Here is a 27,769-nt window from a genome sequence, read left to right on the forward strand (position 1 = left end):
TGGCAAAGGTTTTCAATCGCATCTAAGTCGAAGACGTCTTATATTTACTGTATAGAAGAAACATACCAATCAATATTATAAAAACCATCGAAAACATCTACTTTCATAATCGAATACAGGCAAAAATAAATGAAAAACTGACGCAGTTTATACCAGTACAAAGCGGAGTCAGACAAGGTGACTCCTTAAGCCCACTCCTCTTTAATATAATAATGGATGAAATAATACGTAAACGTCAGGATTACACAATGGGGAACAAAGAAATCCAAATATTATGTTATGCAGACGACGCCGCATTAATCGCCGAGACAGAAGACAATCTCCAAAGATTAACACACATCTTCAAATCAACCGCCAAGAAATACAATATGATAATATCAGCAGAAAACACCAAATTTATGACAACATCTAAAGACCCACTACGATGTAAAATCGAAATTAAAGGGAAAATAATAAAGCAGGAAGCAAGGATTAGATATCTGGGAATAGATATAACCAGTTACGGAGATGTTAAAGAGGAAGTACGACAACAAAGCTTAAAAGCAAGTAAAGCGGCGAGATCCCTTAATGACACAATCTGGAAGAACAAACACCTAAGACAAGACACAAAAGCAAGAATCTGTAAAGCAGCAGTTAGACCTATATTGGCATACACGGCGGAGACAAGACCCGATACATCTAAAACGAGACGACTACTAGAAACAAAAGAGATGAAAATACTCAGACAAATATCACTGAAAAGTCTGTTGGATAGGAAGAGAAGCGAAAACATTAGAAGATCATGCAATGTAGAAGACATAAATGGATGGGTGACAAAACGGAAACAGGAGTGGAACGAATACATTAATAGAATGGCAGAGGATAGGATAGTACGAATAGCACTATATAAGTCACCAAATGGACGTTGAAGTATTGGTAGATCAAGAAAAATATGGTGTGATAACTTAAACAGTTTAGAAGGCTAATATTCAAGACGAAACAGGCTTTAAAACCTACGTACAAGAAGGAAGAAGAATAAGAAGTTTAGTGACCGCAAGTACTTTTAGACAGTAAACTTGCCAAGCGTAAATAAGGCTTTAGGAACTACATAAATACTTTAGCCTTAGCGTTCGAAAATTATTTACGTACTGGATTTTTCAGCTTTACAGAAAAAAAAAGAAGCCTGGACAATGGACTTGGTATTAGCTCTACTTATCTAAGTAGCCGGTTTGTTAGATAAACATCCGATTCTCTAAGAAATTATGACATATTTACAGTTCGCAAATTAATAAAAAATCATACTATGAAAAATTTAACACTATTTAATAAATATGTAAAAAATATCATAACAAATTTCAAAGCAAGCATAGCCTAGTTTTTATTTTGCTTTGGTTTTTCCTCTGGATGTTCCTGGTAAAAAGTTTCCCATTCTGCTTTATTTTCACATTCCCACCTTCTGTCTTCTTTTCCGTCAATAAATCGACCACACCAAGTACCTTAAAAATTAATTAATTTTAATTACTATAACGGCATTTAAGTATGTATTAATATTTAAAACCATTTAAATGAGATAGTGTCATTATAAAAATAATAAATTTTAAAAAATTTTGCAAGATTAATTTTGAAAAATGGAAGAGAAGCTTGGGTATATGTACTCCACTAGGTATACAGTAGGAAAAATGAAAGAATACCTATGAACGAACAATAAGACACGCTATATTTTCCTGTCATCGTGTCACATAAAAAATTGGCCAGCCCAGTACATGTAATAATTATTATTACATGTAATTGCGCTGGGCAATTTTCTTTGTGACACGGTGATAGAAAAATACAGCGTGTTTTATATGTTCGCTCATGGGTATTCTTTCATTTTTCCGACTGTATGTACTAGGAAAATGTACTCCACAAACTGTAGTGGTATGTATATCAGATATAGTTACTTTTTCATTGAAAAACTCACGTTTTATGCCCGTTTTCATGAATAATTTAAATTTTATAGAAAAAATCGTTAAGAGCAAAATTATAGCTAATAAAAAACAAAGAGATTCGCGTCAGAAAGACCTACGTAAATCCTATAACGACTGAGTTATTGCTCTTTAAAGGATGGTTATTTTCGAAAACATCGAATGGAGAACATTCAATCTCAAATAATTCGATTATGGTGAAATTTTTTGGAAAAACTTTGGAGAGATCTTTTAAAGTTCATTAAAAAACCTTTTAAATGAGCTTTTATAAAAGTTTTGTGTATAAGAACTGACTGAATTATGCTCTCTGCTTTTTTCTTTTTGAAATGATATGCAAAAAATTATGTTGCATAGCGTTTATTTCGAAAACAGTTAAGTTTAGCGAGATGAACGTGGTATATCTTTTTTAAGTAAAAACGTTAAGACAATAAAAGTTTTGATTCAAAAATAAGTAGAGGTGAGGGATAAAAAAATTGAAAGTATTCAATGAGCGCTGAAAGACGTATGTGGCGCCCTCTAGGTAATACATCATTTTTGGTGGCGAATTTAAATTTTTTGTCCCAAAAAAGCCCCGCGTACCAAATTTCATGTTGTTATCCCATGCCTGTCAGGAAATATTCAAGAATGAATAAAATAAAAGTTTAACTTTGACACCCTGTATTTCAGTTATTATCAACTTTCATACTAAGGTAAGTTAGCTTAAATCGACCTTAAATTTTTTTATGCTCAACAATGTAACTTTAAGCTATGACCCATTTGTTACCAAACACCCTGTATATGGCCACAACAGGAACAGAACGACGAGACAGAATGTTACAATGGACCAGTACAACTTTAGAAGGTTTCATCAATTTGACTATTTGGTAGCTACGATCACCTGCTGCAATATTGTACAAGATAAACGTAATACATGGTGAAAATCACTCACGTTTTGCACTAAAAAAATAGTGAAATCCAAACATGCATCCCACAATTAATCAGAAAACAGGAATTTACATTCAGTCATAGAGTCTATTCAGCATTGCGTATTCCTGTCTAATCGCGAATGTACGTTCCAGTTTTGTTCCGAAATAAAAACACACATAAAATAGATTAATTCCAATAATCTTCTAGTGCACCTGTTGGTCGGTATTTAAGCCATATGACTTGCCCATTTCAATTTTGTTTTGCTACATGATCTACTATATCTTTGATTTTTGTTTTTTGACTGATGGTATTATTTGGTATTCTGTCTCTACTTATGATTCCTAGCATGGCTCTCTCTATGGCCCTCTGGGTCACTCGTAGATTTTCTGCTGATCTGTTCGTTAATGTTAGGGTCTCCGCTCTCTACGTTATCACCGCCAATATGCACTTTTCATAGAGTTTTCTCTTCAGACATAATATAGACCAGGACTGATTTGTAAACAAACGTGTATTTTTGGATGTGAGAGGTGGCATTCGGATTTTCGAAGATAAAGTTAGGTGACACCTTCAGTAATAATAATTGACTTATGCTCCTTCTCAAATATGCCTGGAACATTAATAAAAAAATTAAAGGATTTGAAAATTTCGAAAAACATCGATTTTTTTCTGCTTTCTTTGCTTATAACTTTAAAATGGTTCGTTTTGGAATAATGTCGTAGAGAAATAAAATAAAGATAATTGAATTCTGTATGATATACGACTGGTCAAAAATGTCTTAAGATAATACCTTTTCTGCAATATAGTAATAAATACAAAATAAGTGGGCAAAATACGCCTGTTGTTATTCAATGTTTCTTAACCACTTTGGTGGAACTTATAACCTTAGTAATTCGCTTAGAAAATTCTTATAACTTACTTAAATGGTCTACCAAATTTCATTAAAATCGTCCTAATAGATTTTGCATAATAAATTTGCAATATAAATGTTTTTAAAAAGTTCAAATTTTTTATAACCTTTCTGAACAAAAAGTAGACCATTTAGATGTTGGCTAATTTTTTACATATAAAGAGATGCTCTACGCATCTAATACAGAATTAAAATCGGATTATTTAAGGGGCCTCAGCAATGTTTTAAAATTATAAACAATTTTTTGGCTTATAAACAAATAGCTTTGTTTAATAATAAAATAATTAATTTTAAGCAATGCAAATAATTAAAACCGGTATAATTTGGAAAGTCCATCTAAATAAAGGCTATGCCATCCCCTCTTTGTGAACACACACACATCTAAATAAAGGAGCCCGTAGCACCCCGTCCTGAACACAGCACTAATTTGTTTATAAGTCAAAAAATTGTTTACAACTTTAAAACATTGCTGAGGCTGCTTAAATAATCTGAGTTCAATTCTGTAAACTGCATTAGATAGGTGGAGTGTTCTTTATACGTAAAAAAATTGACAAATATCTTTGTATGTTCTAGTTTTTATTGTGCAAGATTTTAAAAAATTTTAATTTTTTAAAAAAGTTTAGATTGCAAAATTATTATGCAAAATCTAGTAATAGTCTAAGAGCTAGTGAACCCTTCGACTAACGGTCGTCCTGTAAGGCTAGAAATTTTTCTAGTGATAATTCATAGCACACCAAGGCTAAAAACCATGACCTGGCAGGCCTCAGCGGTGCACATGTATCTACCAGGTGAATCGAAAAGTGCAAATTTAGGGGGTAAAATAAACTTTTTCCTGTAAGGTTTACATTTAAGTATGTGTTTGAGTAAGTCATTTAAAAGAAATGTGTATAATGACAGGCGATTCTGAAGAGCATAAAACCTTGCCAGGCGAGGGGAAAGATTAGGGGTTTTCCTAAATTTATTTTTTTGCATTGAACAATTTTTTTTTAAGTTTTTTGAATCATGCCAAACAGAAAAGGCCTTTGGTGATTTTTCTCTTAAGTTAATAGTTTTTGTTATATAAGCGATTGAAAATTTTGAAAATTGCGAAATCGACCATTTTTAACCCTAAATCGGACATTTATCTAAAAATTTTAAAGTTGCCAAGGTAGCTAGATATTCTTTAAACATTGATTGATGCAATCCCAAAGAGTTTTTTGCAATACAATATCGGAAACCCCTTTGTTTTTTAATTGCTAATCAAGCGGACGCGACACTGTAGTATAAGTGAGGACGTTTGAGTTGGCATAAATTCATTATTTCGAGAATGAGCTAATTTCAAGAGCAATCCTTAGACACGTCGATTTTTATTTTTAAATTAGGACTTTTTGGCATATATATAATACTAGTGACGTCATCCATCTGAGCGTGATGACGTAATCGATGATTCTTTTAAATGAGAGTAGGGGTTGTGTGATAGCTCATTTGAAAGGTTATTCAATTGTCTAATCACTAATATAAACATCAACATAATTATTTATAGAGGGTGTACATAAAATTTTTTTTATTAAATTAACTTTGATTAAAGACAAATATAAGAAAATTTTTTTTGTACACCCTGTATAAATAATTATGTTAATGTTTATATTACTGAATAGAGAATTAAATAACCTTTCAAATGAGCTATCACACAACCCCTACTCTTATTTAAAAAAAGCATCGATTACGTCATCACGCCCAGATGGATGACGTCACTATTATTATATATATATACCAGAAAGTCCTAATTCAAAAATGAAAATCGACGTCTCTGAGGATTTCTCTTGGAATTTGCCCAGTCTCGAGATAATGAATTTATGCAAACTCAAACGTCCTCACTTATACTTCATTGTAGTGCCCTCTTGATTAGCAATTAAAAAAACAAAGGGGTTTTCGATATTTTATTGCAAAAAACTCTTCGGGATTTCATCAATCAATGTTTAAGGAATATCTACCTACCTTGCCAATATTGAAACTTTTAGATAAATGTCCGATTTAGGGTTAAAAATGGCCGATTTCGCAATTTTCAAAATTTTCAATCGCTTATTATTATATATAACAAAAACTATTAACTTAAGAGAAAAATCACTAAGGATCTTTTCTGTTTGGAATGATTCAAAAAACCTAAAAAAAAATTGTGCGATGCAAAAAGAATAATTTTAGGAAAAACCCCTAATCTTTCCTCTCGCCTGGCAAGGTCTTATGCTCTTCAGAATCGCCTGTCATTGTACACATTTCTTCTAAATGACTTACTTAAACAGATACTTAAATTTAAACCTTACAGGAGAAAGTTTGTTTTACCCCCTAAATTTGCACTTTTCGATTCACCTGGTAGATACACGTGCACCGCTGAGGCCTGCCAGGTCATGGTTTTTAGCCTTGGTGTGCTATGAATTATCACTAGACAAATTTCTAGCCTTACAGGACGACCGTTAGTCGGAGGGTTCACTAGCTCTTAGACTATAAGTCAAATTCATTGAAATTTGGTGGACGGTTTTAGCACACTACAAAAATTTTCTAAGCGAATTAGGAAGGTTCCAAGTGTAACCTAAGTGATGGAAAAACATTGAATAAATACAGGTTTGTTTTGCCTCCTTATTGTATAGTCCTGTCGCCAGGGGGGGTACAACGGCCTTCTTAATTCAGATGGACTTACCCAAGTTTTTTTTATGTATTTTGACCCGTAGAACACGAATTTTTTGGGTAACAGTTGATCCGGATGTCGATAAGATTGTTATAAACAAAGAAGTTGAGGAATTACATAACAGCGATTTCTCGCAAAACAAAACATTTTTTTGCATTTTTTGGGTCATTCTAACCAAAAAATGTTCCTACAAGTTTTTTCGTAGGATGCATAGTTTTCGAGATAAACGCGGTTGAACTTTCAAAAAATGTAAAAATTGCAATTTTTGAACCCGAATAACGTTGGAATAAAAAATAAAATAGCAAGTCTGCTTACCGCCTTTAAAAGTTTAAGTCAAATTATATCTGTTTTGAATATTTGCATTGCTAAAAATTTATTTTTTGATTGTTAAAAAAAGCTATAAACACATACTGTTTCCCGTGCCTAATACATGCGTTTTAATGCATGCTACTTAGAAATAGCCCCGCTTGCACTTTTACCTCCTCTACGTACTCGTTCGATTTTAATGAGAAATCATTGAAACATCACTCAAGCACTAGGTGTTTATAGCTTTGTTTTAACAATAAAATAATACATTTTTGGCAATACAAATAATTAAAACCGATATAATTTGACTTGAACTTTCAAATGCGGTAAGCAGAATTGCTATTTTATTTTTCAATCAAAAGTTTTTCGGGTTCAAAAATTCCAATTTTTCGATTTTTTGAAAGTTCAACCGCGTATATCTCGAAAACTATGCATCCTACGAAAAAATTTGTAGGAACATTTTTCGGTTAAAATGGACCAAAAAATACAAAAAAATGTTTTGTTTTGCGAGAAATCGCTGTTATGTGATTCCTCAACTTCTTGGTTTATAACAATCTTATCGACATCCGGATCAACTGTTACCCAAAAAATTCGTGTTCTACAGGTCAAAATACATAAAAAAAACTTGGGTAAGTCCATCTGAATACAGGAGGCCGTTGTACCCCCCCTGGCGACAGGACTAGTATATTGATTGCTATTTTGCAGCAAGGGTGTTAAATTATGACATTTTTAACCAATCGTATCTGATAGAAAATTTAATTATCTTTGTTTTATTCCACTTCCTATACCACTTTGTTCCAAAATGAATCGTTTTAAAGTTATAAGCAAAGAAAATAGAAAAAAAAACATATTTTTCGAAATTTTTAAATATTTAAATTTTTTTATTAATGTTCCGGGCCTATTTGAGAATGATAATAAATCAATTATAATTATTGAAGTTGTCTCCTAACTTTATCTGCAAAAATCCGATTGCCACCTCTCACATCCACCTAAAAACAGACCCTTCCTGGTCTAATATGGGCAATATTTTTACTTATTTCCCGTAGCTTACCGAACGCAGCCCAGACCAAACCTATTCTGCGTTGTATCTCGTGTGTTTGGTTTCACTTTCCAATTTGTATCTCATGTCCAAGGTATTTAAACACATGTGTTTCTGTTATGTCGGCGTCGTCTGTCTATTCTGATGTTTTGTGCAAGCACTAAATTTGTCATTATTAAATTTTTGCCTAGAGACCTACTGCTGATACAACTTGTGCCATTTCTTCAAGCATGATATGCTTTGCCACGTCGATGTTATCCGTGGTCAGAACGATGCCATCTGCGAATATAAGATGAGTCAATCCTTCGCCATCAATATTAATGCTTCTATGATCGCAGTATAATGATTTAATTGACTATTCAAGGACAGCTGTAAACAGTTTAGGCGAAATGGCCCCCCGTCGAACTATTGTGTTCACTCCTCAGTAAATTAAGTTAAAATTAATACTCGTAATATACATATTGAAGGTCTCATACAGGTAATGAAATATTAGTTGTACGTAGTTAGTAAAATTATTTATGATTATAGAAAAATTTTTAATTAGTATTAAGATATTTTACCTGACGAATCTTGAACTACACTGGTAGCTTCAACACTGCAGACACAGTCCGGTTTAAATACAATGTTGCAGGGCAGTATGGACTTTAGTACGACTCCTTGGCAATATACATTCCCATGCTCGTCTTTGACTGCAGAAAATCCGTCTTTACATTTGCACTCTGAGATTTCGTCACCATAAATTGTTAGAATTGGAAGTAGCATAATGCAAAAAAAGCAATATAACATATTCCTACAAAAATAATATATATGAAATAATATGCTAATTAAAAAGACTTTATATTTTGTGAGATTAATGGAATTAGTAGTACACAATTAAAATGGAATAAAAGATACGGGACGTAACAACCTGCACAGTAGTAGTGCACAGTCAGATCAAAATAATTAATGATTTCCTTTTTGTTCTTCTTCCTTTTTGTATGTAGGCTTTAAAGCCTGTTTCTTCTTCAATATTAGCCTCCTAAATTTTTTAAGTTATCGCATCATCTTTTTCTTGGTCTGCCAATACTTCTTTGTCCATTTGGTGACTTATCTCGTGCTATTCGTACTATCCTATCCTCTGCCATTCTACTAATTTGTTCATTCCACTCCTGTTTCCGTTTTGTCACCCATCCATTTATGTCTTCTACATTGCACTTTTCCCTGATATTCTTCGGAGTATTTTTATCTCTGTTGTTTCTATACGCCAGTCAATGGGAGCAAGAAGAGGATATTGCCTCCAAATTCTATCCTACTGCATGGATTTTAATGAAATTTTGGGCCTAGCCTCTACTTATCTCCTAATTCAAAGTCTACCCTATGCCGATGTGCGCTTTTATCTTGGGGGTGGTTCCCACCCCTTCTGAGGGGTGGAAAATTTTTTGGCTAAAATTATCACGGAATTCGCTAGAGAACCCAATTCTAAGCGAAAACTGTTCTAAATTTTTTTTTTAATTCAATACTTTTTGAGTTCGTGGTTCAAAATTGGCCATTTTCATTAAAACATAATACCTTTTCGAACGGTTTTTTGCGAATACCTTAAAAACTATGCATCTAACTGAAATAGTTATTTTCCTAACAAGTGCAGAAAGTCATACGTTTCCGCACGCGACTGCAGTTTGCCGAACGACGCGAAGCGGGAGTTCGGCAAGCAGTCGAGTGCGGAAAAGAGACTTTCTGCAAGCGTTAGGAACAATATTTTTTCTACGAGTCTTTAAAAAATTACCAAATTTTAATCAATTAATTTAATTAATATGATTATTTCATTCACAGGAGATTCTGACCAATAGAAAGCTACAGACATGCAAATTAAGGTGAAAATTCCACACCTGTAATTTTGAACCAATCAAAATACGTTATTTTGACAGATCACCATGGCAACGGAGGTATTTTATCGGAAATTTTTTGCTCGTGGGGTACCCAACAGCGAATTATAGTGGAAATTTTTTGACGTTTACAATAACAGAACATTTTTGACAGACTGGTTTTTATTTGTTTACATAATTTAGTTTTGATTCAATTTCTATCACTTGTAGTTACTCAAAACTTATGTAAAATTGAAGAATATACTATTTTCTATCTTGAAATGGTATTCCCATGCAACTACAATGAGTAGAAATTACGAATTTGAAAGCCTAAATAATTGCTGACAAAGCTATGGCGCGCTATTAATCTGTTCATGCAGCTTTGGATTTTCAAATGCAAATTTGGTGTGGAATTTTCTTACCGAATACCACGCGAAGTCAAATTAATATCCGGAAATTTTTTTTTGATCATGAATATTTTTAGAAAATTTCCCTCGTCTGCGACTCGGGAAATTTTCAAAATATTCATGATCTCAAAAAAATTTCCGGAAATAATTTGACCTCTAGTGGTATTACTAGTGAAAATTCCACACCTGTAATTTTGAACCAATCAAAATACGTTATTTTGACAGATCACCATGGCAACGGAGGTATTTTATCGGAAATTTTTTGCTCGTGGGGTACCCAACAGCGAATTATAGTGGAAATTTTTTGACGTTTACAATAACAGAACATTTTTGACAGACTGTTTTTTATTTGTTTACATAATTTAGTTTTAATTCATTTTAGTTACAAAGCTAAGATGTTTTCTATATTCTTCGGACACCTCCTCTCTTCTTAATGGCGAAAATGCAGAACTTTGAATGTTTTCAATTAAGTTTCTATGTCTAATAAAATATATATAATATTTAGACACTAATTTATTTACCTTTTTCCCACTCAGTACTTTCAATTTTGCGTAGTTTAGACAAATACGCCAAAAAATAATTTTCTATCACTTGTAGTTACTCAAAACTTATGTAAAATTGAAGAATATACTATTTTCTATCTTGAAATGGTATTCCCATGCAACTACAATGAGTACAAATTACGAATTTGAAAGCCTAAATAATTGCTGACAAAGCTATGGCGCGCTATTAATCTGTTCATGCAGCTTTGGATTTTCAAATGCAAATTTGGTGTGGAATTTTCTTACCGAATATCACGCGAAGTCAAATTAATATCCGGAAATTTTTTTTTGATCAAGAATATTTTTAGAAAATTTTCAAAATATTCATGATCTCAAAAAAATTTCCGGAAATAATTTGACCTCTAGTGGTATTACTAGTGAAAATTCCACACCTGTAATTATTCATACCTGTCAAATTAAAGCTTATAATCCAAGGATTGTACTAAAGGTGAGAAATTAGACCTAGGTTGTCTGTCTGTCTGTCTGTCTGACCGCGAATATAACTCCTCCGTCACTATACCAGGTAGAATGACAAATGAGGTGTCAACTGAAAGTTTATAATCCAAGGATAGTAGTAAAGGTGAGAAATTAGACCTAGGTTGTCTGTCCGTCTGTCTGTCTGTCCGCGAATATAACTCCTCCGTCACTATACCAGGTCGGACGGACAGGCGGACAGACAATTATTTCCGGAAATTTTTTTGAGATCATGAATATTTTTAGAAAATTTCCCTCGTCTGCGACTCCGGAAATTTTCAAAATATTCATGATCTCAAAAAAATTTCCGGAAATAATTTGACCTCTAGTGGTATTACTAGTGATAATTTTTGATAATCTCCCGTCGTTAAGCATATTACGTCAGATGCCCTTCGTTGCTACGAAAAAATGCATTCAGTGACATTAATGACAAATGTTTTAAAAATTATAAAAGTGATGACTTTCAACCGTCAAATACATATTTATAACAACTGTGTGTTTAATTTCACTAATTGGTACTTACATATATAAATTACAATAAAATTTTGGTTTTGAACAGTTTTATTCATGAAATAATCGCAACAAATTGCACTCGAACTCTAAAATTAATATAGCATTTTTGCCCTCGTGACACTTTGACATAATTTCACTCGCCTTCGGCTCGTGAAATTAAAACTGCCAAAGTGACACTCGGGAAAAATTCAATAATTTTAGAGCTCTTGTGCAATTACTACTGAAAATACATACACACATTAATTCTTTGGCAATGTTGTCAAAACCAAAATTCCAGCATAATTTGTTAGCATGACGACGATCTTGGTTTCCATGACGACGATTCAAAACCACTGTTATTGTCTACTGATTCGACTTTAGAATATTATGTCAAAATTATTTTATTTCATCGAATTCTCGCGTTATTTTCATTAAAACATGAACACAATAAGATATATTTGAAATAAATTAGTAAATAATATTTAAATATTAGTTTATTGCATGTATTATAATTACTTTAAGGCCATATTAACATATATCTAAATTAACACGCGTGCGGAAAAGTAAAACTTTCTAAACTAAAATGCGTGCGCGAAAGTAGACATTTTCACACGCTCGTAGAAAAAAACTGTATTCAACATTTTTGTAAGTTATAAAAAAAAACAAAGAGACACTTGCCACCATAACTCTTCTAGTTATAATACAAAAAGAGATATGGTAGGTGAAAATAGTTTCTTTTTGTACATTCTCAAATTGGTGTATTCAACTTGAAATAACAGAGAAACGGTCGATTTTAGGTCTATAATTCTTCCATTACCTTTTGTAGTGCTTGAACGGACCTTTAAAATGATCTATATTAACGGTCAATTACATTAAAACTAAGCGAGATATGCTGCAAACAAAATTGATAACTAATGTGTTTTAAGAAAAAATGAGAAGTAATTTTAACCCCCATCCACCAAAATGTAAATGCATCGTTTTCCTTTCACGATACCTTTTACTATAGTGTTATTTCTATGTTCAGAAAGTTGGACGGGTTTAAAATGAATGGTTTTTTAAAAAAGAGATCAAATTATAGAGAGCATTTTTAAATTTTAAAAAATTCTTCATTTTTCTCCATGTAACTTGAAAATGATAAAAGATACAGTAATGAAAAATAAAAACGAAATTTTTATTTGAAAAAACCCTACATTTTATATGGCATTTTTTTGTATCTCTTATCATTTTCGAGTTTTATGGAGAAAAAGGAAGATTGTTTTTAAGAAAATTTAAAAATGCGCTCTATAATTTGATCGTATTTTTTTCAAAACCATTCATTTTAAACCAGTCTAACTTTTTGAACATATAAATAACACTATAATAAAAAGTATTGTAGAAGGAAAACGATGTATTTAAATTCTGATGGATGACTGGTTAAATATACTTCTCATTTCTTCTTAAAATAGAGTAGTCATTAATTTTTTGCAGAATTAATATCTCGCACAGTTTGAATGTAATTGAGATTTAGTATTGCTCATTTTAAAGGTCTTTTCAAACACTACAAAAGTATGTATCACTATACACCTAAAATCGACCGTTTCTCTGTTATTTCAAGTTGAATACACCGATTTGAGCATGCAGCAAAAAACAAACTCTTCTTACCTACCTTATCCCTCTTTCTATTGTAAATAGAAGACTTATGAAGGAACGAATCTCTTTGAACGAATTTGATTCGTTTACAACCTACAGAAATATTTTTTATAGTTTTTTTGTTAGATGCATAGTTTTTAAGGTATTCACAAAAATCCATCCGAAAAGGTGTCATTTTTCAATGAAAATGGCCAATTTTCAACCACGAATAACTCAAAAAGTATTGAGTTTTCAAAAAATAATTATGGAACAGATTTTGCTTATTATTAGGTTCTCTAGCCTTTTCCGTGGCTATTTTAACCAAAACATTTTTCACTTCAGAGAAGGGGTGCGAACCATTCCCAAGATAAAAGCGCACGTCGGCATAAACTAGACTTTGTTTCATGAACTATTCCCTACTTACTGTGAAAATATCAAGTAAATCGATGTAGTAGGATGGAATTCGGAGCCAAATATCCTCATTGACTGTCCTACTAATAGTCGTCTCGTTTTAGATGTGTCAGGTCTTGTCTCCGCCGTGTATGTCAATATAGGTCTAACTGTTGCTTTGTAGATTCTTGCTTTTGTGTCTTGTCTTAGGTGTTTGTTCTTCCAGATTGTGCCATTAAGAGACATATTTACTAGCTTTTAAGCTTTGTTGTCGTACCTCCTCTTCAACATCTCTGTAACTGGTTATATCTATTCCCAGATTCCCAGATATATAAAACTTGCTTTCTGCTTTATTATTTTCTAGTGGGTGTTTAGATGTTGTCATGCATTTGGTTTTTTCTGCTGATATATTATTTCTATGATTTCCTGAATCTCAAAATCTATTTTCCTTTGAAGTTATTCTTTAGAGATAAAGAGATACATAAATATACACTCGCCGGCAGAATTAACCGACCAAGTTGTATTTATTTCAATTTGTAGAAATTGCCAATCTTAAACCACATTTTATGAGTACAGTCAAAACTATCTTTGAGAAAAAGACAAAAATGAAATTATCAAAAAAAAACTCGTTTCAAGGGATGCAAAAATCCAATGTTTAAAAACTTTCGAAGAAAATTCGAACAAATATAATTTTTAAAATTACAGTCGTCTTACATAAATATGAGTATTAATAGTGGATGCTACGGCCTCTGGCTCTTAGGATTCCTTGAAGCCGCTTTGTTAATTCGTGCAAGCTATCCTGGATATCCAACTCGGGGATATTATTCCAGTCTTCAACTGCAGCCGTCGTCAGCCCTCCGAAGGATGTAGGGGCCAGTACTTTTGCTCTTACCCAGTTTTTGAGGTTGTCCCAAATGTGCCCAATTGGATTAAGATCAGGACTGCGTGCCGGCTATGGTAAAACTTGAATTCCGACCTCATAAACCCCGATCTCCTGAATCTTGGTAAGGTGCATTTTTATGCATTAATCTAAAGTTTTCACCGATAAACGATGCTAAAGACATGACATGGTCTTGGAGAATTTCTTCTCAAGTATCCTTCAACATTCAAAATGCCTCTATCAAACACAAGCTTCGTACAAGATCAGTACGAGCCTCGTAAGAGATACCTCCCCCAATCATTATTGACCCTCCTCGGTAAGCCACTGTTTCAGTTATAGTGCGTAAAGCAAACCTTTCACTTTGACGGCTGTAGACACGCTGACGTCCATCTTGTTCTCTTAGGGATATTCTGCTTTTATCTAAGAATATTATGTTCTTATATTCCACAACAGTTCAATCAGCATTTTCTTGCACAAAATCTCTACGGTGTTGTGGGAGCCGCGAACTGGACGAAAAGTTCTAAAATTTCTTTCTGCCGGTCCTCTTCTAATAGTACGTTCACTCACAATAACATTTCGGACATCTTGGATATTAAAGCACCCTAAGGCCGATGCCACATTATGCGTTTTGATCGGATGCGGTGGAGACGCATCCGTTTCCAACGCTACCGGACCGACCTGTCACACTATGCGTTTAGTCTCGTTCAGTTGTAAGCGCGTACCGATGTCTCAAAACGCATCCGTTTCCAACGCAACCGGACCGACCTGTCACACTATGCGTTTTGACTGGATGCGGTGGAAACGCATCCGGTCAAAACGCATAATGTGGCATCGCCCTAATATGTCTGTGTAGATATTGGCATTGAATCCGACCCAGCCCGACCGTCACAAGTAACACCGTTGCCGTATCCTCTATTTTTTCATACTATCACGTTACAATTTTTATAGGTTTCTACTTGATTATTTTAAATCATTGTGACGTTTAACTTGCTAGAAACCTTGTAATATTGTGTACCTAATGTGTTAAACGTAAGTAGTTTTGAAACACCAATTAAGTAAAGTTTATTATGTTGTTGTTTTCACCAATTTTGAAAAAATGTGTCCGTCCGTCTTTTCTGTCTGTTTGCAAACTCAACTCCTCCGTCATTATACCAGGTAGAATGGCAAATTAGGTGTCAAATGAAAGCTTATCCAAGGATGGTACTAAAGGTGAGAAATTTAACCTAGGCTGTCTTTCCGACCGCGTATATGATTCCTTCGTCACTGTACCAGGTAGAATGACAAATGAGGTGTCAAATGAAAACTTATAATCCAAGGATGGTACTAAAGATTAGAAGTTTGACATAGGCTGTTTGTCCGCCTGTCTGTCCGCCTGTCCGTCCGACCTGGTATAGTGACGGAGGAGTTATATTCGCGGACAGACAGACAGACGGACAGACAACCTAGGTCTAATTTCTCACCTTTACTACTATCCTTGGATTATAAACTTTCAGTTGACACCTCATTTGTCATTCTACCTGGTATAGTGACGGAGGAGTTATATTCGCGGTCAGACAGACAGACAGACAGACAACCTAGGTCTAATTTCTCACCTTTAGTACAATCCTTGGATTATAAGCTTTAATTTGACACCTCATTTGTCATTATATCTAGTATAATGACGGAGAAGTAAATGTTATTATTCTATTATTCTTGTAGGTACATCTAACATTGATTGAAATTATGAAAGAAATATATAGAAAACAGCATGGCAACACTGTGATGCACAAACATAAAAATTCAACCACATTCAACTGTGCCGGCTGTGCGTTACATAGGGTGTTTTAAAATCCAAGATGTCCAACATTTCTCACCTCAGAGAAAACGCGTACGAGCTATAGGAGTGGTGCAAAAGTGATTTCTAAACACGTTGCTGACAATGAAGCGGTCATCTCAAATTGTAGTACATCAATGTCGGCCTTAACTTGGCTTGCGGGTGCACGAACCTATCTTTCGAAATTGTATGATAGCATCCAGTGCCGTAGGTCAGCCCCTATATCCTTCGGAGAGCTCAAGAGGGCTGCGGTAGAGGATTGGCAATATATTCGCCAATCTAATATCCAAAATATCATAAACGGATTGCCAAACCGGCTCTAAGAAATCACAAGGGTCAGAGACGGCAACACCCATTATTAATACTCAATATATTTTTTAAATTAAACTATATTTCTTCTTCTTCTTCTTCTTCTTCCTTCTTGTATGTAGGCTTTAAAGCCTGTTTCTTCTTCAATAGTAGTCTCCTAAATTGTTTAAGTTATCGCACCATCTTTTTCTTGGTCTGCCAATATTTTTTCGTCCATTTGGTGACTTATCTCGTGCTATTCGTACTATCCTATCCTCTGCCATTCTACTAATAGTATGATAAAATTGATCCAAATAATGGCATAACCCAGACATCCAAAGTAAAAGTTATCCTCCAACACCAAATTGTTCTATATGGTCCACATAATGTTCAGAAAAAAGTCACACCATTTTGAGCGTCGGGTTTGGGGGGGAGAGGGGGGAGAAATCGGTAAGTTCGTAGTTTTTTAGGTTTTTCGTTAATATTTCTGAAACTATGCGGTTTAGCATGAACAACCTTCTATACAAAAATGTTCTACATTAAATTTGAAATAAAAAAGGTCCTATGCATAATCCTTCTAAAATGAACGGTTCCAAAGTTACGGAGGTGGTATAGTATAATTGGTCCAAAAAAGGCCTAACCCAGACATCCAAAGTAAAAGTTTTCCTCCAACACCAAATTGTTCTATATGGTCCACATATTGTTTAGTAAAAAGTTACACCATCTTGAGCGTCCGGTTTGGGGGGACATGGGGGAGAATTCGGTAAATTAGTAGTTTTTTTAAGTTTTTCGTCAATATTTCTAAAACTATGCTTAAGCGTAAACAGTGTTCTATATAAAAATGTTCTACATAAAATTTGAAACAAAAAAGATCCCATACATAATTGTTATAAAATCAACGGTTCCAGAGTTACGGATGGTGAAAAGTGGAGGTTTTCGACACTTTTTATATTATTTGGGCAATTGATGATGATTTTGGGTGGTGAGGTTGACGTCTCTTCAAGGGCTTATCACTAAAATACCATTGGCCACTAAAATAGCAAATTTTATTTACAAAACCCAATCCCGTTAAAGAAAATTTCTGTAAATTGCCCAAAGAATGTAAAAAGTATCGAAAACCTCCACTTTTCACCCTCCGTAACTCTGGAACTGTTGATTTTATGACAATTATGTATGGAAACTTTTTTGTTTTAAATTTCATGTAGAACATTTTTGTATAGAACATTGTTTACGCTAAAGTATAGTTTTAGAAATATTGACGAAAAACAAAAAACTACTAATTTACCGACTTTTCCCCCATCTCCCCCCCCCTCAACCGGACGCTCAAAATGGTGTAACTTTTTATTGAACAAAATGTAGACCATATAAAACAATTTGGTGTTGAAGGAAACCTTTTACTTTGGATGTCTGGGTTAGGCCTTTTTTTGGACCAATTATATTATTCTACCTACGTAACTTTGGAACCGTTCATTTTAGAAGGATTATGCATAGGCTCTTTTTTATTTCAAATTTAATGTAGAACATTTTTGTATATAAGGTTGTTCATGCTAAACCGCATAATTGTAGAAATATTGACGAAAAACCTAAAAAAACTACGAATTTACCGATTTCTTTCCCCTCTCCCCACCAAACCCAACGCTCAAAATGGTGTGACTTTTTTCTGAACATTATGTGGACCATATAGAACAATTTGGTGTTGGAGGATAACTTTCACTTTGGATGTCTGGGTTTGGGTCTAGTTATACCATACTACACACAACGCAAAAGTCTAAGGATATTTTAATAATTTGACAATACCAATAACAGAAATTTCATGACCATATAAATTTGCTTGTACTATAACTGTTGATACAGACACTCACTTCTTATCGAAATAAAAATTGTAAAACTGATAGCAATACGTGTTTTAGAATGTTTTTTAAAACAAAAAAATCGACATTTTTATGTTTTGTTTATTTTTAATTTTAGTCACTTTATACCATTCTTGCTTAATAGGTGAGTTAAAGATATTGTCTTTTTACCATGCAACTACAACATTTAACGTTGACGAGATGAATAGAGCCGTGGGTCCTTCAAGCTGGTATGCGACAAACTCAAGTTGCTGACCAGCTGGGTGTCTCCCAAAGCGTCGTAAGGCTACGGCTCCACGGGCTGGAAATTGACGCTAGCAGTAGCCGCAAAATGAACTTAAGGTTCCGCGGAACGGAATGGGAATAGCCGAACTGAACCGACTACGCACAAGTCCTGTAGTCGGTACAGTTCGGCTATTCCTATTCCGTTCTGCGGAACCTTAAGTTTGTTTTGCGGCTACTGCTAGCGTCAATTTCCAGCCCGTGGAGCCGTAGCCTAAGTCGTTTGTGGCGTCGGTTTAGAGACACTAGGAGTTCAGCTGAGCAACATCCAGGACGCGGTCGCTCTACAACCGTCGCTCAAGACCGATATTTAATTTTAAATGCCAGAAGGCAGCCAACAACCACATCACCCGAGCTGGTTAATGAATTACAGCTTGCACATAATGTAACAATTAGCCGTAGTACTGTGAGGAATCGTCTCCATGAAGCCAATCTTCGTAGTCGGCGACCACTGAGATGTCCACCTCTATCTACAGGCAATCGCGCTGCAAGATTAACCTGGTGTTAAGAGTTTCAGAATTGGACTGACAATGACTGGGCCACAGTTTTGTTTAGTGACGAGTCTAGATATGGATTTCATCCAGATTCTCGTCGGACAAAAGTTTGGAGACGACCCGGAAATGGAGAACGATTACGACATCTTCAAGAAGTCTATGCATACAAAGGTGGTACATTAATGGTATGGGGCGGAATCATGATTGACGGAAGAACTGACCTCATTTTCCCACGTGGCTTTCTCAGAAGTCAGCAATATTTGGACACTATTCTTGAACCTGTTGTGTGCCCGTTTGCTGCTGCTGTTGGAGAAAATTTTTTCTTTATGCATGATAACGCTCGACCACATATTGCGCATATTGTAACAAACTGGTTGGATAACGAGGGTATTGATGTATTGCCGTGGCCAGCACAATCACCGGACTTGAATCCCATTGAGCATGTATGGGGCATGCTCCAACGAAAAATAACTACACATGTGGGCAATATCTACAATGAGTTTCAATTAAAAGAGCTTCTGAGAAAACAGTGGACACAACTACCTCAAGCAGACATTCACAATGTGATTTGTAGCATGAACAGTAGATGTAGAGCTGTGATAAACCAACGTGGTGGCCATACTTTGTTTTAAGTTTATATTTATTATTTTTGACATTTTATGGTGGTATGTGAAACATGGGTGATTTGCAATATATTTCTTTTTGCTCCAATTTTCTGTTTTTTTTTGGAATTTACGGTTTTTGACATATTAAACAACAACTTAAACTACAAATTGTGTATTACTTCTTTTAAGTTGATTACAGATAAACAAAATACGCGTCTATTTATAAAAGTATCCCCAGATTTTGCGTGGTGTGTATAATGTGTTCGTTTCACTTCTGTTTCCGTTTTGTCACCCATCCATTTATGTCTTCTATATTGCATGATCTTCTTATGTTTTCATTTCTCTCCCTATCCAACAGACTTACAGACAGATTACAATAGATTAAATTAAGATAATGAAATTCGAACCAATAGGGACAAAAATACAAGCCATCATGGTAAGAAAAAACGCCATACTGATTTGGGTGGTTCGAAAAAAACTTTTTTCTTATTTCAGATCGCTATAGTGCGCAAAAGTTGCCATTGGTATAGACTTGAAAAAAGCACTAAATATTGTTTTTTTATTAATTTGTCTTCCGGTCGCGCAATACCATCGAAGTTAGCAAAAATTGTGAAAAACCTTAATTTTTCATATATCTTTTTAACAGGCCAGATGGTTTTAATTGCGTTCCTATACCATGAATTAACTACTAAAAGTATAAAAAAAATCAATATAAATGCACTTAGTATACATTTGTTTCATATCTTCCGGTCGCGCAGCATAATACAAAATGAGTAAAATTAGTAGTTTTTGCAAAATTTCGAAGTTTGACTGTTTGGTACAATTTAATCATACTACTTTTAGAGATGGTATAGTTTAATTCAATTTTAATAATATATTTAAAATCCAAGCATATAAGATTAATTTTTGATATTCAATTGTTATTCGGTAGCGCAGCTTCGTCAAAAACAGCAGACTACCGAGAGGCGAGGCGAAAGTGACGAATGCCAGCGAAGCGCGCGCAGCCACAAGTAAAGATACATGTGGGAATACCTCTACAATGGAGTACTTGTCTTCTCCATTACAACGAACTGCCATTCCACGACTTTTTCCAACACTTAGATGAAAATACAACAGGCCCAATAGGATATTCCGGACCAATTGGAAAGGCCCTACCTGATTGTGAAAGACTACCACTTATTGATTTTAATCCTTTGATTGTGAAATTCCAAAAGTTGACAAGCGTGTTCTTAGTAAGCACCAATAATTGTACCTGCTTGAGATATCAGAAGTCATCAAGTCGGCACATTGTTCAGAAGACTTTGTAGTGGGTACGTGATCCTAGCCCAACGTCACATTCAAGATGGCTTACTACTGAACCGAGTTTTGCGTTTCTACATCAGTGTGTCCCACCCTTCTGAAAATCTGAGAGAGATTGTCACATTCATTCTCAAATGTTATAATATGCCTATGTGGTTTTCCACAAAAATAAACCACAAATTCGCAGATGGGCCTAGACATAATTACAAAATCATTGAATCTTCAAGGTACTTACCAGAAGAGCTGCTTCAAGTTGTTGATCTCGTTTTACAACGGAATGCTTACTTTGCCCATCCCGAAAATTTACTTTTGGCTATGGTAACTGATGAAAGAAACCATGTCCGAGAGCTGGGCTTTAGGCGTATCATGAAGGAAAATCAAGCAATATCTGAAAGTGACTATCAGAATCTTTAAACCACCAAACTTAAACTTTGAATCTAAATAGTATTACGAAATTATCAAATGGCACACCAGTACACTGACTCCCCTCTACTGCTAAGAACAATGACTACTGAAGAGGTAAAACAGTATGTGAGGAATGACTTCAAGCTTGTTATGAGTATAGATATTTTGCCATGCCATACACAGGCAGTTGAAAGATGCGTTAAGCTAGGAACGAAGCTTCAAGTAAAGTGTGTGGACACAGTTCTAGAGAGGGCTATATTAGAACCACATTATTGCATCGCTCAGCGATGCCAACGATTAAAATCAACAACAACTGGTAGTCTTTCACAATCAGGTAGGGCCTTTCCAATCGGTCCGGATATCCTATAGTGCCTCTTGAATTTCCATCTAAGTATTGAAAAAGGTGGCGGAATAGCAGTTCGTTGTAATGGAGAAGACAAATACTCCATTGTAGAGGTCTTCCCACATGTATCTCTATTTGTGACTGCGCGAGCTTCGCTGGCATTCGTCACTATCGCCTCGCCTCTCAGTAGTCTGCTGTTTTTGGCGAAGCTGCGCGACCGAATTCCACTTGAATATCAAAATGTATCTTATATGCTTGGATTTTAAATATATTATTGTAATTGAATTAAACTATAGCATCTCTAAAAGTCGTATGATTAAATTGTACTCAACAGTCAAACTTTGAAATTTTGCAAAAGCTACTAATTTTACTCAATTTGTATTATGTTGCGCGACCGGAAGATATGAAACAAATGTATAATAAGTACATTTATATTGATTTTACATACTTTTAGTAGTTAATTCATGGTATAGGAACGCAATTAAAACCATCTGGCCTGTTTAAAAAAAAATATAAAAAATTAAGGTTTTTCACAATTTTTGCTAACTTCGATGGCATTGCGCGACCGGAAGACAAATTAATAAAAAAATAATAATTAGTGCTTTTTTCAAGTCTATACAAATGGCAACTTTTGCGCACAATAGCTATCTGAAATAAGAAAAAAAGTTTTTTTCGAACCACCCTAATACTGATGCTCCTGGACGATTAATCCTCATTTAATACCTATCTTAAATATTTAGTAACCGTTTTTTTGCTGTCCTGAGGAATTTGGCTTTTTCCAGTTACGTCATTCTTATTCTGGACCGGCGATATTATATTTGTACCGGTTATGTTCGCTTATTTATTTACCAATTCTAATTAAATATCATTTAAGGAGTTGTAGTAGACATAAAATTTTGCATACCTACGCATAGTTAACATGTCAAAGAAAAATATTATAGTGTGCCCATGTGCCTTGAGGGTGAAAAAATATACGTTGAAAATAAACCGGAATTCGATAAACGGACTAATTCTAAGCAACTTTTGTTTTATAGAGTTTTTTCACTAACTCAATACTTTTCGAGTTATTTGCGAGTGAATATTCATTTTTCAACAAAAAAAAACACGTTTTTAGGCGGTTTTTTGAAAATAATTCAAAAAGTCAGTACTTTATCGAAAAAAAAAAGCCTAGCAAAAATATAGCTTATAAAAAAGTGAAGAAAGTGTTGTAAAATGTGAAGTATGTAGACCCAGTAGAAGCAGAGTTGTAGCTAATGAAAATTGGTTCTTATTCGTCAAATTCCAAATCGAATATTTCCACTTGAAATAACCCAAAAATAACCACTTTCTGGGAAAAACTCATCACAACTTTTTTAGAGCGTTTAAAAAATTTTTATTTCTGTTTTTTTTTAAAGGTTCTAGTATGAAAACTAGGTACCTAAGTTACGCTTAAAACAGAGTTGGTCCCTTTTTTTGGTAACAAAAATCGTAAAAATCACCCCTTAATTAGCATCCCAAATGGAATCAATGGTTGTGACTTTACAGCTTACTACTTTACTTATATGTATTGGTTATATGATTTTCATCGGTTGAAAGTACCTACTCACTTTTAGGGCAGTCAATGAGGATATTTGGCTCCGAATTCCATCCTACTACATCGATTTACTTGATATTTTCAGAGTGTGTAGGGAATAGATCAGGAAACAAAGTCTAACCCATGTCGATGTGCGCTTTTATCTTGGGGGGTGGTTCCAACCCCTTCTCGGGGGTGGAAAATTTTTTGGTTAAAATAACCACGGAAGTGGCTAGTGAACCTAATTCTAAGCAAAAACTGTTCTATAATTTTTTTTTGAAGACATAGGTACTTTTTGAGTTTTCGTGGTTGAAAATTGGCCATTTTCATTGAAAAATGACACCTTTTCTGACAGTTTTCTGCGAATACCTTAAAACTATGCATCTAACAAAAAAACTATCAAAAATATTTTTGTAGTTTGTAAAAAAACAAAGAGACTCGTTCCTTCATAAATCGTCTAGATATAATACAAAAAGAGATATGGTAGGTGAGAAGAGTTTGTTTTTTTGGTGCATGCTCAAATCGGTGTATTCTACTTGAAATAATAGAGAAACGGTCGATTTAAGGTGTATAATACTACCAATACCTTTTAGAGTGCTTGAAATGAACTTTAGTATGATCAATATTAAATGTTGATTACATTTAACCTACGCGAGATATGCTGAAAAAATTGATAACTAATGTATTTTAAGCAAAAATGGGAAATATATTTTAACCCCTAATTCATCAGAATTTAAATACATCGTTTTCCTTCTACAATACTCTTTATTATAGTGTTATTTCTATGTTCAAAAAGTTGGACGGGTTTAAAATGAATGGTTTTTGAAAAAAAATAAGATCAAATTGTAGAGCGCATTTTTAAATTTTCTTAAAAATCTTCTTCTTTCTCGATGTAACTCGAAAATGATAAGAGATACGAAAAAAAACACAAAACAAAAATGTAGGGTTTTTTTAAATAAAAAGTTTGTTTGTATTTTTCATTACTGTATCTCTTATCGTTTTCAAGTTACAGGGAGAAAAAGAAGTTTTTTAATAAAATTTAAAAATGCGCTCTATAATTTGATCTTATCTTTTTTTCAAAAGCCGTTAATTTTAAACCCATCCAACATTTTAAATATAGAAATAACACTATAATAAAATGTATAGTAGAAGAAAAACGATGCATTTAAATTCTGGTGGCAGTGGGGTTAAATATACTTCTCATTTTGTCTTAAAATACATTAGTCATCAATTTTTTGCAGCATATCTCGCTTAGTTTGAATGTAGTCGACATTTAGCATTATTAATTTTAAAGGTCTTTTTAAGGACTACAAAAGGTATTGGTAGCCTTATACATCTACAATCGACGGTTTCTCTGTTACTTCAAGTTGAATACACCGATTTGAGCTTGCACCAAAAAAACAAACTCTTCTCACCTACCATATCTCTTTTTGTATTATAACTAGAAGACTTATAATGAAATTAATCTCTTTGTTTTCTTATAAGCTACAAAAATGTTTTATATATTTTTTTTAGTGAGATGCATAGTTTTTAAGATATTCGCAAAAAACCGTTCGAAAAGGTGTCATTTTTTAATGAAAATGGCAAATTTTCAACCACGAAAAACTGAAAAAGTATTGAGATTTCACAAAAAAATATAGAACAGTTTTTGCTTAGAATTAAGTTCTATAGCCGCTCCCGTGAATATTTTATCCGAAAAATTTTCCACCACCGAGAAGGGGTGGGAACCACCCCCAAGATAAAAGCACACATCGGCATATGGTAGACTTCGAATTAGAAGATAAGTAGAGGCTACTCCCAAAATTTCATTAAAATCCATGTAGTAGGATAGAATTCGGAGGTAATAACCTCTTCTTGCTCCCATTGACTGGCGTATTTTGAAACAATTTTGTTTTAAAATAAAATTTGTTTTTTATTTTGAAAAAAATTCTTTTTTTTTAGAATGACTTAAAAATTGTTAGTTATACAAATCTCATAATAATGAAAAAATGTGGGTTTTCCTTTTCTAATGTTTTTTGTTTTACTCTAAGACAAAAATTAGTGAAGATATGGCTGTTTAAAATTTGCATACACTCGTGATTAATGACTGACTCAAGTTCTTTTAAATACAGCCTTTTCAAAAATAAGCAGTTTGAAACGATGAGACATATAGATCATATAAATAATACATAAATAAAGTAACTTGTGAAGCGGTAACAATTAATTTCATTCAAGATGCTAATTAGGGGGTTATTGTCACGATTTTTTTTAAAAGGTAGGTACCTACATTATTTTGAGCGTAACCTACTGTCTGTTAATGTTAGAAACTAAAAAAGAACAATAACAAAGCGTTTTTAAACACTTATCAAAGAGTGTTAGTACAGGGTTGTAAAGAATTTTTCCCGAAAAGTTCTTGATTTTTTAGTTATTTCACGTTGAAATTTTCTATTTGAAATTTGATGAATAAGGACCGATTTTCATTAGCTACAACTCTGCTTCTACTGGGTATATATATTTTTGATATATTTTTGATAAAAATATTTTTTGAATAAAATACTTACTTATTGAGTTATTTGCGAAAAACGGTTTAAAACATGGTTTTGTGTTGAAAAATGCGTGAAATTTTTGAGTGAAAAATTATTCACTCGCATATAACTCGAATAGTATTGTAAAAAAAACCTCACTACTTGTAATGAGTGAAAAAACTCTATGGAACAAAAGTTGCTTATAGTAAGGGAGCCCAAGCGGGGATTTTTGCAGTTACCCGAGCGCGTCAGATCATATGGGGAGAAACGTGGTACCCTGCAGATGTACCTCTACTATATATTGGCTCTTAACCTTCCGATGACCAACCTTTTTTTGAAACACGGATGACCAAGGGGGGAAAATGACCCCAGGTCAAAAATGTCAAAAATGACAATTAACAAAAAAAATGAAGTTTTGTTTTTTTTTTATTTTTTATTTTTTTTATGGCATGGACTTTTTGTCATTCAGCCAGTCACAACATGAGTATTAGTGTCAGGTGTAGTGTGTATGTTGAGTAAGTGTCTTGTTACTTTGCAAAGTCGACCTCATTAGCGTAAAACTACTTGAAATTACACATAATAGACGGTATTTTACTAAACATCAACTTCAGAATATATTTTTTATTCGTAAAATATAGGGAATTTCTTTTATTTCAAAATATGAGGATATCTAGAATTATATTAAAGTCAAATATAAAAATATTGAGTTAAAAATTAAAAACACTTTTGAATTTATTAAAGAAAAACATACGCTGGGGTCACAATTTCCCCCGCTTGGTCATCCGAAGGTTAACACAGGGGAGTTCGTTCAGCGGGGACCGAAAAAAAAATCTATCCTTAAAAATACTCGAAATTGTCAGATTAAGATCAGATAAGTTAAGTACATGCAAAAGTGTGTATATTTAAAAAATCTGACGATTTGAGTGGGGCGTACGGAAATGGGTAGATCGAAAAACTAAAAACTACTTTTTTAAAAACTACGTGTTCAATATATCAAACATGACTCCCTACGGAGAGGGTGGTAAATTTAAAATTTTAAATAGAAATCTTCCGATATTTCGCAAAATAAACATCAGATCGAAAAAGTGCAAAATACACTTATTCAATATTTTCGAAAAATCTGTGGAATGGTACCAAACACGACATTTAAACTCTTAAATGAAAGCCCCCATTTTTTATTGCAGATTTGGATTACTTGCTTAAAAATAAGCAACTTTTATTCGAAACTTTATTTTCGAATTATGGATAGAAGGCGCTAGATATAATCGGAAATATCCATTGTTGGAAATGGAAAATTAAATTAAAAATTGGAAAGTCCCCACTAAAATGGAAAATTTTACTAATAATCACAACCCAATAAGTCCCCAAAGCGCTCGAGTGACTGCACATTTAGCATACTTTGCTCCCCTACCATTACAATTAGTCTGTTTCTCCAATTCCGTAGACTTATTTTGAACGTATATTGTTTCACCCCCGGGAAGGGGTAAATCTCAACCCCAGAGCAAAAGCGCACATCCGCACAATATCACTTTTTTCTTTGGCATATTAGCTATGCCTGTGCCAAATTTCATATTAATCCAAGAGGTTCTTTAAAATTTTGAGCTTTTGCAATAGTTTATAGCGAGTGAATGGATAATCGATGCATAGTGGATACAATGTAATATTTAAATATAAACCAAGGCAATATTGTAAAAAATCTGTAATGTTTTTACTAACCGTAAATAAAAACAAGAATTATTTGTCTATATGTTACAAAACAAAAGTATTAAAATCTCCACTTACATTTTAAAGAGCGATGACACTGTTCTTGTAGCGACACAACTGATGGTAATACCGAGCCGTATCGTATAGAATATATTATCAAGGAAGTACCGTTTGCCAACGAAGAATCTTAACAGGTTTCACAATGATACAACTGCATAGTAAACAGTCCACAG

The 27,769-nt window shown here is 33.8% G+C and overlaps 1 protein-coding gene across 1 annotated transcript; it reads right to left on the minus strand.

The window, feature by feature from the left end:
- Positions 1-1,285: 1,285 nt before the first annotated feature.
- LOC114335000 (uncharacterized) lies at positions 1,286-27,766 on the minus strand. The gene is made up of 3 exons (XM_028285146.2): positions 27,615-27,766; positions 8,324-8,553; positions 1,286-1,475 (listed from the first exon to the last, which is right to left on the minus strand). Coding segments are annotated over exons 1-3 (357 nt in total). The 5' UTR covers positions 27,617-27,766; the 3' UTR covers positions 1,286-1,350.
- Between the last annotated feature and the right edge of the window lie 3 nt (positions 27,767-27,769).

The sequence above is a fragment of the Diabrotica virgifera genome, chromosome 7, assembly GCF_917563875.1.
Source record: "Diabrotica virgifera virgifera chromosome 7, PGI_DIABVI_V3a".
Classification (NCBI taxonomy): Eukaryota; Metazoa; Arthropoda; class Insecta; order Coleoptera; family Chrysomelidae; genus Diabrotica; species Diabrotica virgifera.

Bases quoted from the DNA above. Each gene is read 5' to 3' on its own strand.
- LOC114335000 (XM_028285146.2), bottom strand. The intron at 1,476-8,323 runs GTAAAATATCTT...TTAATTTTTAAG, and splicing joins TGTAGTTCAAGATTCGTCAG to GTACTTGGTGTGGTCGATTT.